The 21,306-nt window shown below is 39.7% G+C and overlaps 1 protein-coding gene across 12 annotated transcripts in view; it reads right to left on the reverse strand.

The window, feature by feature from the left end:
• MBNL2 (muscleblind like splicing regulator 2) overlaps positions 1-21,306 on the reverse strand; it is a 73,997-nt gene that overhangs the window by 26,456 nt on the left and 26,235 nt on the right. For all 12 annotated transcript variants that reach the window (XM_018571501.1, XM_018571500.1, XM_018571498.1 and 9 more), the window contains exons 2-4: positions 15,524-15,688; positions 10,417-10,614; positions 7,263-7,526 (exon numbers count right to left, since the gene is read on the reverse strand). In XM_018571501.1, the coding sequence (XP_018427003.1) occupies positions 7,263-7,526; positions 10,417-10,614; positions 15,524-15,688 (627 nt within the window). The remainder of the gene's footprint in view (positions 1-7,262; positions 7,527-10,416; positions 10,615-15,523; positions 15,689-21,306) is intronic.

Raw genomic sequence — 21,306 nt, forward strand, 5'->3', positions numbered from 1 at the left:
TATATATATATACATACAGGTAGAGTTTATCATGCTCATGGGGTGACAAAGACAAATAAGGAATGTTCCCTGTTCAGTAAGAGAACAGAAGCAAATGATAACTACTGACCAAGTGCTTTTTAAGTAAGAAAAGCACTAGCATGAAAAGTGACATCACCATAAAGCTATATTATCAGCCTCTACAAATACCTTCTCCTACACTTTTAAAATTATTTATTTTACAAGCACAACAGACTGAGCCTGTGAAAAGTAACACAGTATAATCATGAATATAATGTAATCAGAGCAGCAGTTTCCAATGGCAAAGCCACTGTCAATGCTGTATCATTAAAATGAAATTGTAAAGGGGTGTATAAATAAACATGTAACCTTTACGCTATTTAATAGAAAGCTTTGAAAATAATTTGGTTCATGTATCATTAGTTAATGTACCACCAATGTCAAATGAGGAGATTTGATGTTATTCCTTTAAACAATACATTATTTAATGTTCAGGGAACTATAATGCATGTATACTTGAAGCAGCTAAGTGTTAAGCATTTATTCATGCTTTGATGAACATAACAAAAGAAAAAAGTTTAGCGGATTCTGTCAAATGCAAATAAAGCCTTTATGCCCTATAAATGCTTAATAAAAAAAAGTAACATTACCTTATTTGAATATAATAGTGAAATATTTCCTTTATGTATTTTAAATAACAGTTTTGAACATGAATTGCCCACAAGAACGTTTTTTGGATGTAAAACATAAGTAGATATATAAAATGCAACCTGAACTACATGCATGCTAAAAATGAGAATAATATTTACTAGAATAATATGGGTGCAATTCATAAGTCTCATTTTTATGTGTGACCTATAGATCTAAAACAAAGCATCACAGTTGTATCAACAGAACAGGCAGGTAAGAAAAAACGAGTGGCTGCGGCTCAACACACAATTTAGAATCAATTTGGTAGTTAGAGAATGTTTTAAGTAATTGATGAGTTTTTCCCACCACTTTCAGAGTAGCAAATCTTCAGGCCCCATTCACACCATGGCATTTTTTCCATGCGTATTTGTGCAAGCTGAAACGCACAGCACAAGAAATACCATATATTCCTATGGCCCCTGTTCACACATACGCGCTAACTGGCATGTAAAACGCCTGCTGCTGGAAAAAGTACCTGAGCTTTTTGTTTTGGCAGATTAGTGCGATTTGTCCCTGTAGACTCAATAGGAAATGCTTGGAAACGTGCAACACAATTATTTTATGCACGTTTTTAGCGCGGTTTCCATTTACAATAATATATCACAATCTGTTCACAAAAAAGCACGACTTAATATACACACATGAGTAAAAATGTGTGTAATCTTCACTGAAACGCTGTCGCATAGGTGTGAATGAAGCCTTAGAGTGATGCAGAGAGCTTTTTAAAACGTGTAGGGTTGGCTCTGTATCTACCTAGCAAGGTTATTTCGATATATTTAATTTTAGATTGTAAGCTCCTTGAGGGTAGGGACTGATGTGAATGTGCAACTATGTAAAGTGCTGCGTAAATTATCGGCGCTATATAAATACCTGAAATAAATTAAATAAAAATACATTTTGGGGGTGGGGGAGTATTCAGTGCTGCTGCAATCGTTTATATTAGGGAGGACCAATAGAAAACACACACCAATACCAAAGCCACTGATGGTGGGAGTCTGCCTGTTAGCATCAGATCGTTGGTTGATCTTTTTGAATACACCTGGATTGTCATTTCATGGACTGGTTATGGAATATGGTGATTGGGCTTTCACAAGTAATAGACACCTTTGATGAAAAACAAAGGGCTATAGGCTCTACAGGCAGTCCCCGGGTTACGGACGTCCGACTTACGGACAATCCGAACCGCCGGTACATTTAGGAGAACTGTGGCTGCAGCGGCCTGTGTCCTTTCAAATCCCCGATTCTCTCCACGCCTGTGTTGGCGGAGGCAGCGGGGACACAGACCGCTGCATACTGCCGATGCCCCACGTACCTCCGCTGATGTGCCGGCTTCCTCTTCAGCCGTTCCGTCGGATTCCCCGGTCCGGACGATCCTCCGGTCTCCTGGTCCGGCCGTGGCTCCTCTGCCCCGCCCCCCTGCCTACTCTTCATTGCAAGCTGGGAGCCATACCCAGCCTGCTCTTGGATATTGTAAAATGCAATAGCCAATAGCAAGCTGGCTATTGCACCCGCCCACTGTCTGCTGTCAATCAGCATGGGGGACCTGATAGAGAACTTTCTGCTTCAGGCCCCTCCTCTGCTGATTGACAGCAGGCAGTGGGCAGATGCAATAGCCAGCCTGCTATTGGCTATTGCAATTTGAAATATCCAATAGCAGGCTAGCTATGGCTCCCAGCATTAAAATACAAAAAAAAAAAGTTTAACAATATAAAAAAAATTAAATTAAAAAGACATTTTTTTAAAAAAAAAGTAAAGAAAAAGTTAAATAAATAAAAATGTAAAATGCAAACAAATAATAAAAAATAAAGTTTATAAAATAAAATAAAAAAAAACTTTTTTTGCTGTGTCATTTTAAATAATTTTTTTAAAATTATATTATCATCTTCTGAACAACAGTAACAGACAGCAAAAGAACCGTGACCCTTCCCTATGCTACCCAAAACTAAAAAATGTTTTTTTTTGGCTGGAGTTACAGTTAAAAAATGTACCTGTTCCGACTTACGTACAAATTCAACTTAAGTACAAACCTAAAGTCCCTAACTTGTATGTAACCGGGGACCGCATGTATATACTTTTGTTTTTACCCAACAAAAGAATGGTCTGTTGAGGTCTATAATACTCTAAAGCCATCCAAACTTTTGACAGGATTTCTCAACCACTGACCAGTGAAAATTAGCCTCATGTAGGTTCCCTTTTTAATTTAAAAACAACTTATAAATGTATCACCAACTTTTTCCAATGTGTCTACACAGGACCCATGTGGGCGGGATATCAGTGTGTTTTTGGAAAAGTACTATTTTGTGTTATACATTCCCACACCTTTTTTAAATTATTTGTGTTTCCTTTTTCCTACTCAACCACATCAATTACAAATAAGTTAAATATATTTTCTTTATTCTCAAATGTTCCCTATTACCCAGAGAAAAAGAAAGGTCTTCAGCCTCAATCCTAATCTTGAAGTGGTTAAAGAAAAAAAAGAAAAACAATTGGGCGGAGCTAGCGGTGACAGCTTTCCTATTGGCTGGCACCTGCCAGAGTTTTCTAGCAGGTCCCGGCCAATGAATAACAACTGGGTGGAGTCGGCCATGACCTCTGTCATTACAACTGGGCGGAGCAAGCCGTGAGATCACAGCTGGCTCCGCCCAGCTGTCATTCACATGGAGAACGGCTGGCCCTTCTCCCTGCTTCGGCTGTCACTTTGGCTCAGTCGAGCCTTCGGCTCTGCTGAGCCGATCAGCTGCCTTCGGCTGCTGTATGGGCTATAGTGAATAGCTGGTACAGCAGCCCTACAGTTCGACTGAACCGAAGGGCAGAGGCGGCCGAAGTGAGCTGAAGGATCAGTCGAAGCTACTATTTCAGTCGAAGTGTCTATTTGTCTTAATTTGCTTTTGATTACTGTATTTCAATATTAATATGAAGTCAATACAGATATTATGATATGGTATAGTATGTGGTATAGAATTAATTAGACCAGTTTTTAATAGTAACTCTCAAGCAACCAGAAACTACATTTATCCAGAATCAGAATTAACCAATCCCCGTGGATGCCGGATAACAAGGAGTTTACTGTATAAAGTGAAAGTGAATGCTAACTATGGTACATTCTCAGTGATTATGTTTACTCCACAGTGCCTGCAGATACAGACTTCAGTGAGGATGTGCTTATTTAGTGCCTGTTAAGAATATGTAAATACTTAAATGTCCAAAAACTGGCCAAAAGTTAGATTTAAAGCAAATATGTCTGCCATTTCAAACATTTAAAGGTAAAATCCTGGCTAAGCACAGGTATGAAAAAAATATATGACATTTTCTTTTATTATCCTGCATTCTGAATTAGTTCTACTTTGTGACAGGGGCCTGTCACTCCCGACTTCAGGACTAAGCCCTGTCCAAATGTCATTCCTCTTCCATTGAGAGGTGGGAAGGGTTTAGCCTAGTCTTGCCCCTGTAACAAAATAAGGGACGTGCACAGTGGAGGTTTGGCATTGGAGGAGAACTATGAGGTGAGTGATTTAAACTCATCCTCATAGTTAGAGCCGATGTGTGACATTGAACTTGTCACACGTTAGCTCTATTGATAGGGAAGTGAGCGAACACATACCGTAACTCACTTCCCGATCATCTCCCTGCAGAGATTCCCCCCCTCCCCTCTCCGATCCTCCAGCACTGATTGGAGGAACAGGGGGAGGGGCAGGCACAGCTGGCTCTGCCTCTAGATATGCAGAGCACGCTGTCAATCAGCCAGCTGGATCTCGACAGTATTGTCGGGATCCGTCCCGGCAGCGGCGCTCTCAGTATGTAGCCGGCAATAGCTCGCTATATACTGAGCTTTGGGTCACGGTAAGGCGTTAGTATATGTCCTCCTTTGACCCTAAAGAGAACCATGGGATAAAAAGGTTACCCCATAGTTCTCTTTTAAGGGCAAATCGCACAGCGGTGCCCATCAAAGTGCCGAAGTGCAGCGCATCGCACTGTATACTTTTTTTGGTTAGAACTTTATTGAATTGTCACCAGTGATATTTCATTCAGTTCTACAGGCACAGTGGGGTGCGAGACAGTTGTACCGTGTCGCATCCCACTGCGTTGAAAAAAAAGTAAGGCATGCCTTACTTTTTTTCAGTGCACACCACCGCATTCCTACTGCAACGTGAATGCACACCATCCATGACAAATTGCCTATGCTTGCATTGGGGCTGTGCTGGTAACAACAGCCAGCACAGCTCCAATGGAGATGGTGTGGGCCCTTAGTTGTAAGTGTTTAAAATGTCAATCAGATTTACTTTGAATATTTCAGAGTATTTTAGGTGAATATACCTAAAAAAACCCACCTGTGGTTAGAGTAAACAATGTGAACAATTATTACTGCCGAATAGCAGGCATCACATGTTAGAATACCTTTGTTGTTGTCAGAATGCTGCTGAAACCTCAAATGTTCCTATGCGAAAGGTGACTTTCTGAAAGTCAGGGTTTTTTCAGAACAAATGAGCTCTGGCTCCGATATTCACCTCCTCTCTGATGCTGTCCCATTAATAGCTTTCTGCACCTAGATGTCTTAATTCTTCTTGTTTGCATGACACCCAGTGCCATTCATCCCGGAAGATGCAGGATATACTATCTATATATATATATATATACACACACACACACACATATACACAGTATGTCTTGTGAAAATGTTCTCTATAGAAAATCTTTACCTTTTAAAAACCTCTGGAAATATGCTCTTTTTTATCAGGCTATGTGTAGCCTAACCTTTTCTTTAAGGCCAGAATCACAATGTTGGAATCTAAAAATTCATTATTGCGCATTGCGTTAAGGCCTTAAATCACAGGAGCGAGCTTGGAGTGGTGGCTACTTTACAACACACACACACACACAGGGACCATGGGGAACAAAAGTATCTAACACCCAGAAGGAAGGACAGTGTCAGCATGAATTCTGAGATGGCTTGAGGATCTACAGCAGAGATTTAACTTCTGAGTTTAGTGTCACTTTAATTTTGAATGGGTTGTAAATACACAGCAACACAGGTTCTAATGCACTTGCAACTTTTTTTTTTCTTCAATAAGGAACACAATAGCTAATCTTTGCAATGACTGTTATTACAATAGATTGTATTCAGCTTCTTCAATCTGAATGTGGAATGAGAGTGACAATTTTGTGCTCATTATGTTAGTAGTATTTGTTGGATTAGAATGCCACTATTATTCGCATGTTATGTGACATGACAAGTCACACTTATATAATGTATCTTTACACACTATTTCACACTCCTAACATGGACAATTATTCTTTTGTATATTAACAGATGGATAAAATGTTAGGTGTAGTGGGATGACGTGTACATGCTGAAGATAGAAGCCTTTCTCTCAACTAATCTCGTACTAAAATAACAAGGTGCAGGTTACTACTACCGATACAAGTATGTAAAATGGGAAATTGTCTTTTGATGTACTTCTTAAAAAAAGGTTCTAAGTTCAGAACAATTACAAGGCACAGTCAAAAATGGATATAACTATATTTTAGATTGTCTCTAAAAGCAGTGAATACTGAAAAAAGAAAACTCACAACAAGCCTATTAATGGGCTTGATAAGGAAGACTACAGCTACAATACGATGTGATGTATACTTTCAGTGCTTGAAGTGGCTTAAAGAGCAATTCCAGTCAAATGTATACTTCTGTTTTGAATGGAGAAAGACAGGGTTTAATTCCCTTCTGCGAGGACATCTTCTTCTACTCCTTGCACACAGGCAAGGATTGACCTTTCAAAAGAGCTACTACAATTTCTGAATATATATTCTCATTCTACTACAGCAGAGATAGTCAACTTATGGGCTATAATGGATGTGCACCAGGAGTGGTTTGAGACGGGAGACATGCTGCAGGAGACTGGTAATATGTTACTTAGGACTGCTAGATATCACTGTCATTACAAACCCTACACAAATGTCAGAGAGCTACATAAGTACCAAAGTGCTGCAAGTTGGGCACCAGAGTACTGGAGGGTTAGTACAAACAGAATTTCTGTCCTCTGTGGCCCCTAGTGGATTCTCCACAGGTATTATGTATGAGCCAGTCATAATAGTGGGAATAGGGAATCTTCCCATCAGTGTCCCTGGTGAATTTCACATAGAATGGAAATGTACAGCTCCCATAAATGGTTACAATGTTTTGTAGTTTAAACAGAAGTGGGGTTAAGATGGTGAGGTCAGTGATCCTTTTGCCAGAATAGTTCTCTTTGCATTTTGATGGCACAGGCTTTACTCCCCTGTGTCAAAAGCAAAATATTAAAACATTCTAATAGCTTTATTCGAAATGATTTGAATGCAGATAGGCAATAATTATTAGGAATTTTAGGTGCTTTGTAAGAGCTGCAGCCTTGGTCACCTTTGCTGTTCTGTTGAGCAACCTGTATGCATAGCAAGAAGCTGGATAAAACAATATTTTCCTCACCTCAGAACAATGTCTTACCATATAAAATAAAGAGCCTTACAGTTACAGAAAAGCAATATAAAAAGTGTTTGTACTTTGAAAACAGTGCTACTGAATGTGGGTAGGTACTGGCACTTACCATCACTGTTGCAGCTGCAGCAGCTGCTTGTGCTGCTACTGCAGCCTGGTTGGCTTGATGTTGTGCAGCTTTGATTTTGGCCTGCAAATGTGCAGGAGGGTGAAAATATTTGCATTTCTCCCTCATGCAGCGACCCTTAATGTAATCCATACAAACGGTTACAGTGTTATCATTTGTATCAATCATCGTGCTGTCTGCTGGGTGAGCAAAGCGGCAATCAGTCTCTCCCCGTGCACAGTTTCCTCTCTGAAACTCCCTGCATACCTACGCAAGACACACAAGGACACATCACTGAAAGTCTGCCTAGAAACAGGTTTTATACTGTATATATTGTACTAATGCACAACAAAGCTAATGTCTCATTAAATTTCCCTCTAAACAGGTTTTTACATGAATGTTTTTTTTCTAACCTCTTATAGTGTTTATTAAAAAAAATCAAAAGGTTGCAATTACAATGCTGACTTTTTTTGCACATTTTGGTAAATATTGATTCTGAGAGTTTAACTTGTTTATAAAGACACTTGGGAGAATCTCTCCAGTTCTTCTTTCAAAGGTTTAAATTGATATAGCTTATACCACCCTGAACCTGCAGTAAGCCATTGTTTCCAACAAAGAACAAACCTTTCCCAAAATGGCATTTTATACTGTATTTTTCACCTCTATGTTTTACTTTAATCTAACATCAATATAGGACAAAGTGTGGCAAAATGAAAAGCAAACATTTCAGACAGCTTTTTAAATATGCCCCTATATGTAGCAAGTTTGCACCGTAAGTGTCATGCCAGGTTTCAATTGCAAGTGGCACTGGAGGCATAAACCAGAAAATAAATCTCAAAGAGGTACCACAAAGAATGATCAGTAGGAGGGTGAAATTGCTTAGCAACTTAAAGAAAGTTTTTAAACACACATTTAAAGGATGATTCTACTTTTAAAACATGTTCGCTCTTTTTACATATGCAGGCATACCAAAGCTGCCTTCCAAGGACCAGGGCAGTGTAAACATTATTCTGCTTGCAATCATAAACATTATACTGCTTGGATTAATTGGTCTGCAGACAAAGACTAAGAAAAAGGTAATAGCAGAATGTACAGCTAGATGGATCCACAATCACTTACACATCCTCAGTCCTGAGCTGTAGCCATGTGTTCTATTCACTGTAACTAAACTCATAAATGGGCTGCCAGCTTTTAGCAGTGTGGAATCTCCAATGACTGCACCAAAGCATAGAAATAATAATCTCCTGGCATGGAAGACAGCGAACTAAATAGGTATGTAGAGCATATGGATTTCTTGTTCTTACTCCTTGTCTGCAGGCAAAGTGTGGATACAGACAAGTTAAACATTAACATAGCAATGCTTGCACTAGACTGGACCTGTGAAGACGACTCTGAAAGAACTGGGAAAGAAAAGGCAGAGGTATGAGTTTAGATTTTCAAAGTTGCTAAAAGATTGTTATCTCTCGATATATTAATCATGTTTTAAATGTACAGTTATCCTTTAAGTTGAATAATTTCTAAAAAAGTGGAGAAACCAACACTTACTTGCTGTATATGCCATGTCTGAAGCATATACTGTGTGAATCTTAGAGCACAGGATTTTGGCCCAATACGACAACTACAACTGTTACTAAACAGTTGATTTTTGCCATTGTATCAAGGACTATACTTCTGGACAACAACACCCAATGGATGGCTAATAACAAGGAGTGAGAGGGTGCTGCTGTTTCAAAATGCCATTCACACAATTTTACAAAGCCATACAAATAGTTGCTTTTTAAATAACACCCAATGAGGCCTTAAAATAAACAATAAAGACGGACACATATAATAAAAATGTGGCATTCTTAAAATACAATTATATTTAACTTTAAAAGAAGTACATTGAAAGGTTAAAAATGACCCCACAACACAACAAACATGTACAGTCTCTATTGTTAAGATTTAAAAATGTGTACAGTCACTTTATTGTTAAGGCTAACTTGACTTCTTCTTGCTTCATGAATGTCTTCTATTGTTCACTAACAAAGTAAATTACTGCACAAGAGCATGGGACTTGTGTCTCTGTTCCTATTTATGGCTGACAAAGGCCCATGGTTCCAAGCAGACTTTTACCCTGCTTTTGCTCAGCTGTAGTTAATATCCTGACTGACTTGGTGAAAAGGGAAACAGATCTTGTGGAATTATGGAAGGAAAAATCATATTTTTTTGTTTTTTGTTTCCACTGCACATAACAGGGAATGCCACAAACTCATTTTATTGACAAAGCGAAAGTGAACATTCTTTACTCCTTAGGGGATAATTTACTACATAAATTGAGAATTAAACCTTATCAAAATGAATGGTCGCTTAGCTTAGTAAAAAGAGTAAAGCTGCTTTAGCTGTAATTACATAATCATGTGCAAGCAAAAATCCTAGTTAGTTTTCAAATTGCCCCTGCACAAGGATGGGCATAGAAAGTGAACATAGCTTTACCTTCTTCACTAAACTAAGTGAACACTAACTTAGCAAAGTAAATATTCTTTAGTCCTACCTAAGTAAACCAATTTGGGTAAGGGTGAATACAAACCATCATTTCTTGCCCTTGAATTGATACCCAACACTGAGGTGAGGATTAGGTCATTTAGAGCTATCGTAAATTGTAATAACAAATAACTCTGACCAATGAAAGCTCCTTTTTAACACAGAGATTTTTCAACTTGGAACATGGAAAATCTCAGCATCATCTGGCCCCTCCTTCCCTTACTGCAATGTGCAGAGGAAAGGAAGATAATAAGTAAACGAGTACAGCACAAAAACAAAGGTGGGTTCAGGTGCTGCGGAGAATAGAAAGACATCTTCCTCCATATTGCTCAGATGATGCATGCAATGTGGTGTGTGCAACTATTTTCCTCCTTAGTGGAATGTAGAGCAAGTGTAGCAATGTCAATAGGACACTAGGGCACATAAATATGTCTACAGACAAGTCATTTTATTCTTTAACTTAGTTAACTGTCAACGCACCATTCTAACACACAGTTGAGCTGCTTAAGTAATGACCTTTTCTTGACATTGTCAGACCTTTTCCAATATATTTTAATGCATAATCTTGTTACGGCTTTTTCTGATCTGCTGACTCTTGCCAAACAATTCGCTAAGGATACATTGGACACTGTACCTCCAATTTATCTGTCCTGAGAAGTTTCTGAGTAGCAGTAGAACCAGCGACTGATACAGGTGGACTTCCTGGAACCATAACAGGTGTAGAGGGCAGCATTTCAGTTGGAACCAAGCCAACACCTGGTGTTACTTGAGTAAGATATGGAGCAAAGCTAATTGCGGTATTTGTTCCTATAGGACCTATAGGAAATGTGTGCTGAAATAAAATACATTAGTAAGTGCAACTGAAGAACAACATATTGAGTAATCTCTTAAATCAGTTAATGTAGAACATTTAGCAGTCTGATATTAAATCATACATTTGGTTAAATAACCAATTTACACTTTTCTAGAGACTGCAAGAAAGAGTTGTGAAATCGGTAAATATATAAATTATATGAATCTAAAAGCTTTGTCAAAAAATTAGGAAAATGTACTTCAGACCTGTTGTATTTGTAGTAAGCAGGTTCAGGAGTTTTCTAGTTCTTTATAGTTTTTATACAGATATTCACTAACTTAAACACAGGAACAAAATATCAGCAAAGGAAAGTAAAGTTGGGTATACATGGTTAGAGCAGTTTTAGCAATTAGGTCTCAGAACATTTGGGGGTCTATTCACTAAGCTGCCGTAGGCAGCCCAGTGAATAACCGACCCGAAATGAAGTGAGCCGAACGCTGTTGGGCTATTCACTTCAGGCTTGTACGGCTGATTTCAGCCGTACACCGACTAAAATCAGCCGTACATCGACTTGCTGCGGCTAGCTTCGGGTCGGCCTAACTTCCAAAGTGAACATATTTAATTTGGACAACCTTGTTTCATAGTTCAGGTCCTCCAACCCCTTCATGATTTTGGTTGCCCTCCGCTGGACTTTTTCAAGCTCAAGGACATCTTTTCTTAGTATTGGTGACCAAAACTGGACCGCATACACCAGATGTGGCCGAACCAGTGATCTGTAAAGTGGCAAAATTACAGACGTGTCCTTGCAATACATTCCTGTCTTAATGCAAGACAGGACTCTGCTTGCTTTGTTTACAGCAGTCTGGCACTGCGAGCGGTTATTCAATCTGCGGTCTATAATGACCCCCAAATCCTTCTCCGTTTCCGATTTACCTAGTGGCACACCCATAACTGTATAGTTGCCTTTTGCCTGTTTTTAACTCCAAAGTGCATTACATTGCATTTATCGACGTTGAACTTCATCTGCCATACAGTTGCCCACTCCCCTAGTTTATCCAGGTCCTCCTGTAATGTTATAATATCTAAATCGGTGTCTATTACCCTCCCAATTTTTGTATCATCAGCAAACACTGAGACATGACTACTCACTCCCTCCCCGATATCATTAATAAACAGGTTACAAAACATGGGGCCCAGCACAGAACTCTGGAGCACGCCACTCATGACTTCAGCCCAGTCTGAAAAGGTGCCGTTTATCGATACTCTTTGTACGCATTCCTTTAGCCAGTTTTCTATCCACGTGCACACTAATTCATCTATGCCCATAGCCCTTAGCTTGTATAACAAGCGTTTATGTGGCACCTTATCGAATGCTTTGGAAACGTCCAGATACACTACATCCACTGCCCTCCCTCCATCCTGATCTCTACTCACCTCTTCGTAAAAGGTTAGCAGCTTGGTCTGGCAAGAACGATCCTTCCGAAATCCATGCTGGTTATCACTTATTATGCCATGATCCCGGACGAATTCCACTAAGTAGTCTTTAATAATTCCCTCTAACAGTTTACATACTATGCATGTCAGACTAACTGGTCTATAGTTCCCCGGTTGGCATTTTGACCCTTTTTTGAATATTGGTACCACATTTGCCTTTCACCAGTCGCTTGGTACTCTACCAGCCATTACGGATTCTTTAAAAATGAGGAACAAGGGTCTCGTTATCTCCTTGTTCAGTTCCTTGAGTACATTGGGATGTAGATTATCAGGTCCTAATACTTTATTTGCATTAAGTAGTTTAAGCCTATGTTGTATCCCGGTTTCAGTCAACCACTCAGGTGTATTTCTTGTTAAATTTTGTGTTTTTATCATTTACATTAAACCCGTCTTTTTCCCTAGTGAATACCGACGAGAAAAAAGTATTTAGCGCCACGGCCCTCTCCCTGTCGTTTGTTATTAACCTCTAATTTTTGTCCTTTATTTGGCCTATCTGTTCCTTTCTCCCCTTTTTACTGTTTATGTATTGATAAAAAAATGTGGGGTTCTTTTTACTAACCGTTGCGATATATTTCTCACATTCAATTTTAGCTGCCTGGACAACCAGTTTACATCTTTTATTACATTCTTTGCAGTTTTGGAATGCCAATACTGTCCCCTCCCTTTTATACTTAGTAAACGCTACTTTCTTTTCCTTAATGTGTTGTTTTACCGTTTTATTTAGCCATATTGGCTTCGTTTTGGATCTTTTACATTTGTTACCCAACGGTATACGGCATTTTTTTATTCGTTCTTGAAATAGTCCCACTTTTGGTCAAAGTTTAGTTTATGAAATAAGTTTTCCCATTTGATTTCACCCACTATATTTAGTAGTTTATCAAAGTTGGCCTTCCTGAAGTTTAGGCTTCTCGTTCGACTAGCCTTCCCTTTACTCCACCCAATATTAAAAGCAATCACCTTGTGATCACTATTACCCAATGTCTACACGATTACAAATATTTAACTCCGTATTATTTCTGATGATCAGATCAAGGATTGCATTTTTCTAGTCATCAACCATTTGATCCATTAAATTATCTCGTAACATATTAAGAAAACTGGCCTCCTTTGCCGAATGGGAAGTTCCATTAGCCCAATTGATGCTTGGGTAATTGAAGTCGCCCATTACCACAACATTTCCCTGTTTCCCATTTGGGATTGTAGGTGGGCCTCCTCCTCTTCCCCTATATTTGGAGGTTTATAAATGAGTAACATAACTTCAAGGTCTTCTATTTTATTTGTTAGGCTTTCTATGTTGGCTTGATTAACTACTTTGACTATGTTGACTGGAGTGAGCCCACTATCTGATCCTGTATGTTTTCCTTCTGTGTTATCTGTCACGATTGGGTGTGTAATATTAAATTTTTTGGTTTTTATTTTACCCTCCCCCCGTTATCTAGTTTAACCTCCCTGGTGGTATTCCCGAGTCTGGCTCTGGGTTAACTTTCAGTACCAGGAGCGGTAACCCAGAGCCAGACTTACATTTACACAGAATACAATGTAATCTGCTATGATTACACTTATGTATCAAACTATTTCACTTCAATTTTGTCCCTAGAGCTCTGTCCAGTGCCCTGCCTGCACTTTTACTGTTCTTTCTGCCTGGAAACTTGTGAACATCCATGGCATCCAAAAAGCGTCCCTTTAGGTCAAAAGTGGTTTTAGACCAGGTATAAAACAGCGATAGTAAATTAGAATAAATTGCAGAATTGAGCGATAGCGATTCGTTGGGAAATTCTAATTTACTATTGCTGTTTTCTACCTGGTCTAAAACCACCTGAATAATCATACTGCCAGGGAGGTTAAAAGTTCCTCATGATACTGACAGATCAGCGTCCTCTGGTTACCAGGTAACCAGGGACGCTGAACTGTCGGTACCATGAGAGCTCAGCAGAGTCTGTCATTACACACTGAGAACCCGACTGAGCCGCCGTGATATCACAGCTTACACTGAGGCTTCGCAGTGTAATGACAGAACGGCGTCCTTGGTTACCTGGTAGCCAGGGACGCTGATCTGTCTCTGCAAGTGGCCGGAGCCAGCCGTGAGATGACGGCTGGCTCCGCCCGGCTGTCAGTAGCAGGCTGTCCAATGGCCGGCCGTTCCGCCAGCTTTGAATTTCACCCAGGCTCAGTCGAGCCGAAGCATATGCGTTCGGCTCGACTGAGCCGCTCGGCCACATTCGGGAGCTGTACGGGCTATTGTGAGTAGCCCGTACAGCACCCCTTCGGTTCTACTGAACCGAAGGGGTCCTGGGGCCGAAGCTACGGCTAGATCCTTCGGCAGCTTCCTGAATAGACCCCATAGTCACAGACCAGCACATATATTTGGGTGTATTCTCAGGTAAAACCACTTCCACCTTTAAAAAGCTCTACACAGTTTCAAAGATAAGACTGTCTAAAATGAGTGAGTTATTTGACCGGCGTGAGTAGGGATGATTGTTACAGTGGGCCAGGATTACTGCAATGGTGAGAAATTTGACAGGTGTCAGATTATGTGTAAACTGTATAAAAATTATGTAATTTACAATTATAAAAATTATATTAGAAAACACTGTTAACCCAAATTAAATTTATTAAGCAACTTAGCAGGCAGGGTGTATTATATATAATTTAAATTACGATCAAAGTTTTTTCAGGGACAGCAATTCTTTGCTGTAATGTACTATGGTGACAAAGTCCATCATTCACCATAATAACAAACTCTATTATCAGGACAAACTACTAGTTGTGGAGCTAAAACTAGGATGATGTCTGGCTATAAATAAACAGATTTTGATGTACAACATCTTCCTTGTACTGATTCTAAGATTATGAAGAGAAGATGGGATCAAGCTTTCTTTTGCTAAAATCCCCTGGATATTGTTCATTCCATTATTGCTTCTCTGTAATGTCAAAAACGTCCAAGATCTACTTCCACTGTCATGTTTGAACGACTTCCAATTATATAACGTAATGTATAGTTGTTATAGTAGAAAGCTAAAGTTGAGCCATTAGAAATATTATAAAAGTTGCATTATAATACAAAGGTATCAATGTTTCAATAAAAAAAAATGTTTTGCCAGCAAATTTGATAAATGTGTATCTGGGGATATAAGTTAACAGCATTTCTCTACATTGTCAAAAACAAACTGATCATACTATACAGCAACTATTACCTACTAGAGTAAGCAAACTCAAAGTAACACAAACACACGTGTGCACAGTGATGCCGGTTCACACGTGTGTAAGCAATGACAGAAAGACACAAGGCAATCCTGTAGCCTCTCAATTTCTTTTGTTATTCTTTCCAAGCGAATGTTGTTTACCACTAATTTACGGCACCGGTAAATGAGGGAATTATAGCTACACCCGGCACAGAAAGTAAATCCAGGCAGATGTTTACATGTGCACATACTCAGCATGTACGCATACTCACCATTTGCTGCAGCTGTGTACCCGGGAACATGAACTGCATCTGCTGGGCAAGCATGGCAGCAGCTGTTTTCTGCTGAATAAGATTGTTCCTGCCATTTATTTCTAGCTGGGTTTTTAGATGCGTTGGCGGGTGAAGATATTTGCAGTTCTCCCTTGAGCAACGTCCCTAAAAAATATTTTACTGTTAGATTTGGTACTTTTATTTTCTTTATATCTTCTTTAAAATAAATACATTAGGTTATGTAAATTACACATGACATGAGAGAGCCCCATTTGTATATTTTGATATTTCCTTTAGAGCACATTGAAAGAAATGTACAGCGTCAAACACATTTGCAAGCAATAAAGGGTATTTTAACTTGAAATAAAGGGTTTTATTTACTAAAGGCAAATATGCTGTTCACTTTACAATTGAATTTGCACTTTCCAAGGAAATTTTCCCTTAGCTTAGTAAATGTGGCGAAAATTCATTTCACAAAGAATACCAAATCATGAGCAATAAAAATAAAATAAAAAAGCAGTATTTTTGCTTGCACATGATTGGGTGTTGGAAGTCAGCAGAGCTTCACCTTATTCACTAAGCTAAGGTTTCAATCAAGCTGAAGCAAAGTATATGCATATGACAGAGCTGCGTGAGACAAATGTGCTTTGTTGTATTTTGTAAAGAACTTGTCAGTTAGCTCAAGTCCTATTATAAACAAGATACCATCGTTAACACTTCATCTGTATTGGAGAAAAGGCTATTCACTTTAATTATCTAGTCATTTGCAAGCCAAAATTTCCCTGCACATGACTGGGTATTCAAATGTAATAAGGCTTCATTTTATTCACAAAGCTAAATGAACATTTTCTATATCTTGAACAGGTATAGACCATTTACTCAGCACCAATGTATTCTTTGTTTCCCTTTCTTTCCTGTTCTGCATTAAGAAATCCCTTTATCCAATTGTAAGCTTGTGTCAAATAGTAAACACCTCCAACGCATTAAATTATACTATGATACACAAAAGCAGAGAAAATAAAAAAAATCACAGAAATATCAAATTAGGATTTATCATATTTTGAGCTTGTATAAAATCTCTTTTTATTAAAGAGACTCTATCACCTTACACATGCAGATGACAGGGTCTAGGCAAAGGGGATCCCCTGACCCCCCCTATACACACCCTACCAGCGCTCCCTCACTGCTCCTTCCTTCTCCTCTGCCAGAGTGGTGATGTCACACCTCTGGATATGTAACAGTGCTTGGACCTAGCCATTGGCTTGTAGACTTAAGAATTGTCACAGCAGAGGAGGTCATATGGGTAGTAAAAGTGTCGGGTATTGTAGCCGGCTATGAAGGAAGGAAGAGTGGCAAGGGAGCACTGGTACATCAGGTTGGAGGGCTTTTCGGGGGGACACTATAACGTTGCCCTACATGGGTAAGGTGACAGTTTCTCTTTAATAAAAGTATATACATTTATGTGTTTCATCACTAAAAACTGCTGCTAACCAACTACATACCTATTCAAGGTTTCCTAATAAAGTAGGTGTCTGCCCAGTTGTTGTTGTACATATTTTATAGTTCACTGATGCTCAGTAACCCCACATGCCATTTTGCCTCTATTAACCCTTCTGTTGCTGGAAGCGGTTTTTAGCCTTTGGCGCATAAGATAACCAGACCAATTTGGCTGCTGTTCACATTAAAGACACTAAAGTTTGCAAAAGATTCCCCTAAACCATATTTTGTAGAATTGCAGATAGCTGCATGAATGTTTATTGTAATTATATTTTTAATAAACACACAATAATCCAAATCATTCCTACAAAATCTAAAACTATACAGAGTTAAAAAAAAAAACATATGAAAATGTAAAGCAATAAAAATCAAAGATATGCAAAATTATTAATAAAAGGCTGGCTCTTAAAACCTTTACATTTCATCTATTTAGCAGTATACGGAATACTAAAAGGCCCTGGATTTCATTCTTAAGGTTATAACATGTGTTGTGTTACTATTTTATTATGGTTTACTTACTTGTTATTTTTTTTACTTTTCCATGTAATTCTTATTACAAGGGGGTTTTGAAAAACCTTTGTGTCTGTACATAGACTGAGATTTCAGGTCACTTTATGGAGATATCAGGGGTATAAACAGACCCCTGATGTCACCTATTTGCTGCAGTTGGAGATCTCCTTCCCCGCAGGCACTGCACTGACATCGAATCCAGAAGTGCACAGTACTGGGAATTTACATGTCTATTCACAGCCATAAGGAGAATGATGAACCTGAGAGTGTTTGCTGACCTCCCCACTCACCACCCTGAACACAAAACCTATTAAAACCCTTTGTTTGCCACAACATATTGCATATGTCACTGGCCACCTAGGAAGGGGAACAGCCATGACGCATGTAACCTGGCCCTTGGAGTAATCTGAAAACTGTTTACATATCTAAAGGAAAGTACATCTATGTTTGTCTTGTGCACTAAATCAATGCTTGCTGGCAGGAAAAAAGTTACTTGTGCTTGAAGTCAGGGGCTTCTTTTTCATAGCAGGTCCCTTTCACACTTAAACATATCAAAGCTCGATGAAAGGCCTTTTCTACATGCCAAAATGAGGTGCTGAACAACACCACGTCCTGACAGATGGCCACCTCGGCTTTATTTCAGTATATTAACAGATCTTCGTGTATCAGATAGCTAAGCTGCTCATGGGCAGTCTGGGCTACTTTATCCTGAGCAAATATCTTCTGAGTCAGCTTTGTGTCTGATCTGGCTGTAAGGAGAAGATGAGCAAAGTTTACAGACTCTGACTTCTATTAAAAGATAGTATATGTATTTAAGAAAATTACCTGCACATAATGGGTCAATGAAAGAGGCTGCTGAAATGACTGAGGAATGCTATTGTACCTGAGAAAATACACGTTCTGATTCTGCTTATAACAAAGGCAAGCAGGCATGCGGGTACATGATGGTAGTGTAAGCTATTTTTCAACATCCAATAAAGGACATTGACTTTCTTATTTACCTGTGCTTTATATGTGGGTGCATCTCATTTTGCAGATGCAGTTTGTGACAAGGATCAAAGTAACACAACTATAGGACCGAATATGCTGATTCTGCTAGAGTATTATAAGGGTACAGGTCAAATTCTGCTAGTCTTAAAAGATCACAGAGAAAAGGCTAGGTTGAGATAAATACAACCATTCGAGTCATTTTGCTTTAGAAATTAGATTTGTTTTATAATGAGCAAAAGGAACAAGAAGCCAGCAGCCGAGGAACTACAATTGCCATCAAGCCACGACAGACTGCAAGGTTGATTTAAAAAATAATGTTCACTTTGCAAAGGGAATGTTCACTTCGCTTAGAGAAAGATAGAGCTGTGTACATTACAATCAGGCAATCAAGTGCAAACACAAATCATAGGCATTGACTCTGCAAAGTGAACATCCTCTACTGCTTCAACAAATTAACCCCATTGACTTGCAATTCCCCAGCAAATGGAAGGCTGGCTGCTGGTAAATAATCCTAGCTTTCTATATGTTGGTTTATATACTTGTTCTATCCTGTGGTGAAATGACAAACCCGAAGGCCTTCATGTGTAAACTGATCCAACAACACAACCACCCTCCCGATATAACAATAAAGCAGTGGCAGCATATACTTAAAGTGTATTTCCACGTTTGCAGCCAATCTGAGACAACACCTACTTTATATTCATTACATATTCCCATTCACATAGCATAAAAAATATTTCAAAATGACTGCTTGCACTTTGAAGTGCTATTTAATTCCTTAAATATCCTACCTAGCTTCCTCGCCTATGTAAGAGGTGGCTGTGGGAGGTTATGCTAACTCCAATTAACCCTGTCTGTACTGTGTTGGCAGATTTTTTAATAGTTGTATACTAGATTTGAGCACTCACAGAAAATTCAGGTAGTGCTTGCAGTAAGTTCCCTTTTACAGTGGTGCCTGTCAGTTCTGATCAGCAGGGGATCTGTGCATGGATACCCTGCTGATCAGAGAAGTATGGAATGGATGCCACCATTCCCTACAGTTTTCTCTTCCATCGCAAGTTGAACTGACCAGACCCATGTTAGATCTATGGGAAGTCGGATGTAAGTAGACATGTGTCCTTTTACATCAGATTACCCCCAATCCCTCACACTCAGGTCATCCATAATGGAATTGGGGGTAATCGGGTACTCAGGGGTAAAGGTCAGTTTAGATCCGGCTGCCTATAGACTAACATGGGGCTTCCGATCGAATCCGCCGGAAAAACTGACAGGCAGACCTGATTGGGCCACCCATCTGAAATAATATAAACTCAAAAAAAAAAAAAGGAATTCCCAGTGTGTAAGGGCTTGTTCATACCAATTGCGGTGCGTTCCAGAGTGGCAGCTGCTGTGAGCTGTGTCCTATGGTCCAGATTGGACACCGGTCTGTGTCCAATCTGATCCCTGCTGCTCTCCCCTGCCTGTGTTGGTGGAGGCAGCGGGGATCCGAGAGTACAGAAAACGGCATCCAGCGGGGAGGAGAGAAGGTTTCAGGAGGAAGAGCGGGGAGCAGACAGCTCAGGGTGCCGAGCGGGGATGAGGCACCTGTCCCTGTAGGCCGTGCTCTCCTCCTGCATGCCGCGCTCAGCTCCTGTGACAGGCGAAGAGTCAGGATGCCGAGCGGAGGTGGGAAGGAGTCAGCTGTCATGATGCTGAGCTCTCCTTCCGCACCACACCACCACAGGCTCAGCCACCTGTGACAGCAAGTCAGGATGGAGAGCGATCAGCTGTTTGTAAATAACTGTGGGCTTAGTATGTTTACTGTGTCCCCATTTATAAATGAACAGGAAGTGCTCTACATGATTGTGGATATAGTAACTCATACTATATCCACAGTTTATGAATGGACAGGAGCACTCAGTATACATAGCAGTGTACTTCCAGGTGCCTACAGCCTCATATCTGTATATCTGCAGTGTGAAGCTAAGGCTCTGCTGCCTCTGACTGCTAGTGGTAAGAGATTTGGAGTGTGAATTTGGTGATGTCACTACTATGATGCTCACTGTTCTCCTTTTTCTGACGTGAGGAAGCAAAGCCCTGCCTCTACCAAGATGGCCACCTCCACACAGAGACACAGTGCAGGACATGGTAAGTCAGTAACAGGAAGGCAAAGGAGAGATGACTAGGAGTTCAGTTCCTCTTGAATTTGTTTTGCACTAAAAAATAAATAGGCATGAGTACATATCTTTATAAGGGTTAGTACAGACGACAGACTCAAAAGCAAGGCATGTACTACAAGCATTTGAGATGCTTCTGAATTTTATTCAAATGGACTTGAATGCAAGTCAGATGACATTATTTGAGATGACTTTAAAGGAGAACTATGGGGTGAGTGCTTTTCACTCACCCCATAGTTCTAGCCGACCTGTGACAATGAGACTGTGAGCCTAAGGTGACGGGAGGACGCTAGTTTGTGTCCTCCCGTTACCCTAAGGAGAACTATGGGGAAAAGCCTTAACCCCATAGTTCTCCTTTAAGTCACACCATCCTGATGCATCCTGTGCAGATGTTGCACTTGCTGCCTTTACCAAAATATATTGTAAAGCAAATACACTGTACACTTCTCTCAAATATCCAATACAGAATTCAAACACTGCATACCAAACCCTTAAAACTGCTTTACCAACACATGTAAATAACAAAAAAGAAACAAACAATTACCGTATATGCACAAGACCTAATTCCTAACCCACTTGCCAAAACTGCCAGCAATTCATAATTTCTGGTCCTTTTATAAAGTCACAGGT

Source organism: Nanorana parkeri, unplaced genomic scaffold (assembly GCF_000935625.1).
Source record: "Nanorana parkeri isolate BGI_ZX_2015 unplaced genomic scaffold, ASM93562v1 scaffold1768, whole genome shotgun sequence".
NCBI classification, from domain to species: domain Eukaryota; kingdom Metazoa; phylum Chordata; class Amphibia; order Anura; family Dicroglossidae; genus Nanorana; species Nanorana parkeri.